The sequence below is a fragment of the Nothobranchius furzeri genome, chromosome 13 (genome assembly GCF_043380555.1).
Source record: "Nothobranchius furzeri strain GRZ-AD chromosome 13, NfurGRZ-RIMD1, whole genome shotgun sequence".
NCBI classification, from domain to species: domain Eukaryota; kingdom Metazoa; phylum Chordata; class Actinopteri; order Cyprinodontiformes; family Nothobranchiidae; genus Nothobranchius; species Nothobranchius furzeri.
In genome coordinates this window covers 31,449,901-31,455,900 of record NC_091753.1, presented here as the reverse complement: position 1 = coordinate 31,455,900, position 6,000 = coordinate 31,449,901, and the positions used below count along the sequence as shown (strand labels likewise).

The 6,000-nt window shown below is 42.9% G+C and overlaps 1 protein-coding gene across 1 annotated transcript in view; it reads left to right on the top strand.

The window, feature by feature from the left end:
- Window positions 1-486: 486 nt before the first annotated feature.
- LOC107396314 (acetylcholinesterase) overlaps window positions 487-6,000 on the top strand; it is a 39,315-nt gene continuing 33,801 nt past the window's right edge. Inside the window, exons 1-2 of the mRNA XM_015975977.3 lie at window positions 487-551; window positions 1,225-1,531. Of these exons, the coding sequence (XP_015831463.1) occupies window positions 1,231-1,531 (301 nt within the window). The 5' untranslated portion in view covers window positions 487-551; window positions 1,225-1,230. The remainder of the gene's footprint in view (window positions 552-1,224; window positions 1,532-6,000) is intronic.

Sequence of the window (6,000 nt, the reverse complement as noted above, 5' to 3'; positions counted from 1 at the left end):
ATCTAAAAGGTGACATTTGACTCAGGCAAGTTCAGAAGATGTTTGGAATGTTGGGAATCTGGGGGATAAGTAACCATAATAAACCGCACCAAAATAGTATTTTAATACACTTATCATTTTCATGACACCCTTCCTAATGTGGGTTACACTGATCTTAATTATTTAACTGGTTTGTGTCTGACTGGCAGGTTTGAAAAAAATAAGTATTACATAATTAACTTGGATTTCTTTGTTGACAGTCCATTTCAGTTAAATGTTCTATAAGATAATTATTTCTCTTCACTCCTTGATTATCCTGCAAGAAGGAAAAGCAATGAAGACCAAAATTCTCTGATAGAAGCTGAAGTTTTCCCGATTTTATTTGGCAAAAGTATCACAACACCTGACATGTCCCTTTACTCAGCAACAGTTCAATCTTAATATCTTATTTTCAAATGTGATAAGGGCAGCCTCTCTGGAGGACAGCCCTGCAGACGGTTGAACACGCCTTCCAGATCCCATCAGCGGTGCCTTTACGGACCGTGCCCACAAACACACTGTTAACTCACAAGGTAAGATTATTTAGGATTATTTTGTCCTTCAGTCCTTTGTGCGCTTTTTTCCGTCAGAGCGCAGCGCACAACAGCTGATTGTGCGTGGTCTTTACACTTCCAGCTCGTGTTTTTTGTGGGTATCACTGTGACGTTGTACGTTCAGCTGCTTCAGCACAAACTTAATATATATGGCACGGAAAGTGGATTTGCCGAGGACGTTGTGATCTTTATCCGTTCTACTTGTTAATCGCAGCGCGGATGGCACAGAACTTACGCGCGTCATCGCGTGAAAAAAAGAGATGACTTCAGTTTTACTCAACACCGTACGTGTTATAAACTTTTTACAAATACCTGAAACGGGGACAGTGTTTTAGGTTTTTAGAAACTATTTTAAAGAGTCAATGAAACTGCATATAAATGCCGGAACGTTTCTACTTTCTATCATTTTTAAGCAGCCATCTAAAAATAAAAAATTCCGTGAGAAATTCTGACATTTCCAGATTAATTTGACCAAAAATCCTTCAGCGCACGCGTCCTGGCACTTTTAATGCCGAAAACGTGGAAGCAAAAGTTTAAATTCTTTATCAAGCAAAGTTGGGTTTTTAAAAAAAAACCTGCTGCTCTGTTAGAATAACAGATTACTAATACATTTCTGTTTTTTTTTTTTTTTTGTTTCTTTACACTTCCCAAGGGTTCTATGGCGTCTCCCCTTCTGTTTACACATTTTCTTGTTTTTTTTCTGCTGTTTACAATCCTGCCTGGATCATTTGCCACACGAGATGACCTCTTGATCAGCACAACACATGGGCAAGTTCAAGGGAAAATGCTTTCAGTTCTGGGTGGTGAACTTAGAGCATTTCTTGGAATTCCATATGGAAAACCTCCTCTTGGAAAACTGAGATTCCGAGCTCCGCAGCCTGTAGAAAACTGGAAGTACGTGAAAGATGCCACCAGCTTCTCAAATACCTGCTACCAGGTGCCTGATACAACTCTTCCAGGTAGGACTCATCTGATAGGCTCAACATAGCTGACTTTTTTTTTCTTGGTGAATCATAATATAGTGATTTCAGCTTTTTGTAAGCTTAAAAATACAAAATATTCTTGAATTAAAATAACTTAAAAGTAGAATTATATTGGCCCAACCCTGACAAACTTTGTGAAGTGGATGTTAGCTTTTTGAATGACTTCAATTTAGAGAAACCTAAAATATTTTTGAGCAACGACGAGTCAATGTGGTTTCTAAATAATTAATGCTATTATTAAAAAAAAAAGTTATGTCATCCATGTAGAGGAGGTGGCTGATTGTGGTTCAATTCTTGAGTCAGTATCCATATCCAGTCTTGTTGATTATTTGGCTGAGGGGGTTCAGACCTATGCAGAACAACAGTGGGGACAGGACATCTCCTTGATAGCCACATTGGGTGGAGACATGTGCACCAAATGTGGTCTATAACAAGGAGACGTCCCCCATACCTCCTGTACATGGATGACATAAAGCTGTACGCCAAGAGTGAGTGAGACATTGACCCAATGAGCCACACCACCAGGCAGGGGCAGACCGTGACATCTACAGCACTGATACTGGAATGTCATTCGGACTTTGAGTGTGGTCGGATGGTGACAAACAAAGGGAAAGTAGCCCACCCAGAAGGGGTCTTACTCCCAGAGGAAACAATAGCAGGCACTGGGACCAGCTACAAGTACCTTGGTATCCCACAAGCAAATGGCTTCTTGTGGCCACAAGAAAAGGAACCACAGCCAAATATCTACGAGTGAGGCAAGTCCTAAGTTGTCAGCTCAATGGCAAGAACAAGATCTGGGCCATAAAAAGCAACGCCCTGCCAGTAATCAGATATCCTAGCTGGAATAATAAGCTGGCCAAAGGAAGAAATAAAGAACACAGATGTTAAGACACAGAAGCTCCTAACCATGCATGGAGGGTTCCATCCCAAATCCAGCATCTTGAGAATGTACACTAGCCATAAGGAAGGACACAGAGTACTAGGGAGTGTGAGAGCCACTGTCCAGGATGAAACATCCAAGATCCATAATTGCATCAGTGAGACCCCAACAGATGACGTGCTCAGTGAATGTCTCAGACAACGGCATACATTAGAGGAGATGCTGGATATATCGTGGGAGGACAAACCACTATATGGGGTCTACCACAGACAGTTGAAGTGGCTGATATAAAGATATCCTCCAATGGCTAGAAAGAGCTGATCTGAAGGACAGCACAGAGGCACTTATCATGGCTGCACAGGAACAGGCCCGGAACAGCAGAGCAACAGAGGCCAAGATCTACCACACCAGACAAGACCCAAGGTGTAGGCCATGCAGAGGCCCCTGTGACAGTCCACCACAAAACTTCAGGGTGTAAGATGCTGGCAGGGAAAGCATACATTGAACACCACAACCAATTGGCTGGCATAGTGTAAAGAAAAATCTGTGCAGAGTATGGACTAGAATCCCCAAGGTCAAAGTGGGAAACACCCAATAAGTTGGTGGAGAACAAGAGAGCCAAGCTCCTGTGGGACTTCCAGATCTAGACTAATGACATGGTGATGGCAAACCAACCAGACATTATGGGGTTGATAAAAAAAAAAAAAAAAAACGAGAGCAGCTGTTGTGGCTGATGTAGCAATAGTGATGGCAAAACTCAGGAAAAAGGAACACAAGTAAACAGAGAAGTACCAAATTCTAATTCAAAGATACTTTATTAATCCCAGAGGGAAATTAGAGTTTCAGTACACACAATTCTGAGATCAGACATACATAGACACATGACAAGAATTGGTGACTGTGGTCATTCGCAACCTGAGTCACACTACCTTAGAGATCAGAGGGGTTTATATGAGGATTGAATCAGTTGGAGGAAAAAAAGGCACTTCAGAGTTACCCTCCACAGGGAGGGCAGCGTTGCCATGCAAAAAACACCTCAGACAGAAATGCAACAGATTTCAGACATTACACAACATAAGTGTCCACTAGGTGGGGAGGTAGGGTTGGGGACTGTCCTCACATCAGTGCATGCAGCCGCAATAAGCAGCACTTGTCACCTCCGTTTGGACAGGGGAGGGAGGTAGATGGGTTTAAAAAGCACAGTGACTCCTGGAAACGATTCAATGGCCTTCACCGGTCACAGTCCCGCCCAGGCTGGGATAGGGAGACAGAGTTGCCATGGCGATGGCAGCATTCCACATTTCTTCTGAGGGGGAGTAATCACTTCAACCTTACAGGCTCAAGGACACCAGATTCAGATAAGAACTTGTTTTGGGGCCAGGCAGAGATAATTTCCTCTCTGTCTTAAAGTTCTGTTGGTCCTCAACCCCTCTAAATCCAAAAATGGAGTAGTCCATTTGTTTCTCCAGGCATTTTAAACTTAGTCTCATTCAGATTGGTTTTATTTGACACTATGTATATTGTGGCTGTATTTTACTGTATTTATATGTTGTTGCCTTTTAACTTGTGAAGCACTTTGTGACCTTTTTGTCTGTGAGAGGTGCTATAGAAATAAAGTTACTTACTTACTTACTTACTTACTTAATCTATCCCAATCCGTGCTGATACATAAACTTTCTCTGTATTTGTATAGAGCCTACTTAGGGCTCTATAACTCCTCAAGGCACTCCCCAACACAGTCATTCACATATTCACAGGCTGGTGGGGATGAGCTACGATGTAGCCACAGTTGCCCTGGGGCACACTGACAAAGGGGAGGCCTGCCCAACACTGGTGCCACCAGTCCCTCCGACCACCACCAGCAGGTAAGGTGGTTTAAGTGTCTTGCCCAAGGACACAATAGCAGCATTCAGTGGTCAGAACCGGGATCGAACCTGCAACCTTCCGATTACTGAACAATTTGCTCAATCTTCTGAGCTACTGCTGTTGCAAAGTAGTATGCAAAATCAGAGTCAGTCTCCAAAAGCAAGACTGCTCCGGCCGCTTTGTTTAATAATGGAGACACTGCAGACTCCTCCACGCTCTTTTGCCCCACCCACGTGTTGGAGATGCACTCATGACATCACAGGCAACAGATCGCCCATGTGCTCAATCTCATCCGCATTCCTTAGGCAGCGTGGAACAAATGTAGCTAGGCTGGGGTAGGGGGTGCTGAATAGAGTGAAGCCGATTCTAGTGCGTAAGTGGCAAAAGAAAAATTCGAGAAAGTGTGGAGAGTGAAGACACCAGTGGTGCCCATAGTCATCGGGTCTCGCAGGGCAATAACCCCCCAAACTAGAGGAGCTAAAGCAGATCCCAGGGAAAACAGACATCTTAGTCCTGAAAACTGCTGTTTTAGGAACAGTTAAGACACTGTGCAGGACCCTCAAGCTCCCAGGTCTCTGGTACAGAACACAAGCTTGGAAGAATGACGCCACCCACGGAGAGTGTGTTACAACCCCGACATGTGTTGTTAAAATGTGAAGGAAGGGGGTAACATAAGAAACATGACAGTGGATTAAAACTGGGTTAGAACTGCCATAAAAGGTTTTAAAACAAGCAAGCAAATAGATGGAGAGCATAATTAAAATAATGCAAGATAAAAAAATTCTCAAAAAGGTTAATGTTTAAAAGACAACTATTAATACACCTGTTTAAAACTGAAGGTGTTTTAAAACACAAAGTAGATAAAATTCTTAAAACCAATACAAAGTTAACCTTAAAACTGAGTCAACTAAGTTGACATCACCCAAAGACCTCTATGGATCACTAAGAGCTTTAACCTTTAAAACTCATTACTCGGAGTTAAAACCTTTACATTTACAGTGGGGCAAAACAGTATTTAGTCAGCCACCGACTGTGCAAGTTGTCCCACTTAAAATGATGACAGAGGTCAGTAATTTACATCATAGGTACACTTCAACTGTGAGACACAGAATGTGAAAAAAAAAATCCATGAATTCACATGACAGGATTTTTAAAGAATTTATTTGTAAATCAGGGTGGAAAATAAGTATTTGGTCACTTCAAACAAGGACAATCTCTGGCTCTCACAGACCTGTAACGTCTTCTTTAAGAAGCTTTTCTGTCCTCCACTCGTTACCTGTATTAATGGGGCCTGTTTGAACTCATTATCTGTATAAAAGACACCTGTCCACAGCCTCAAACAGTCAGACTCCAAACTCCACTATGGCCAAGACCAAAGAGCTTTCGAAGGACACCAGGAAAAGAATTGTAGACCTACACCAGACTGGGAAGAGTGAATCTACATAGGCAAGCATCTTGGTGTGAAAAAAAAATCAACTGTGGGAGCAATTATCAGAAAATGGAAGACATACAAGACCACTGATAATCTCCCTCGATCTGGGGCTCCACTTAAGATCTCATCCCGTGGGGTCGAAATGATCATGAGAACAGTGAGCAGGAATCCCAGAACCACACGGGGCGAGGGGGGGGGGGGGGGGGGGGACCTGGTGAATGACCTGCAGAGAGCTGGGACCACAGTAACAAAGGTCACCATCAGTAA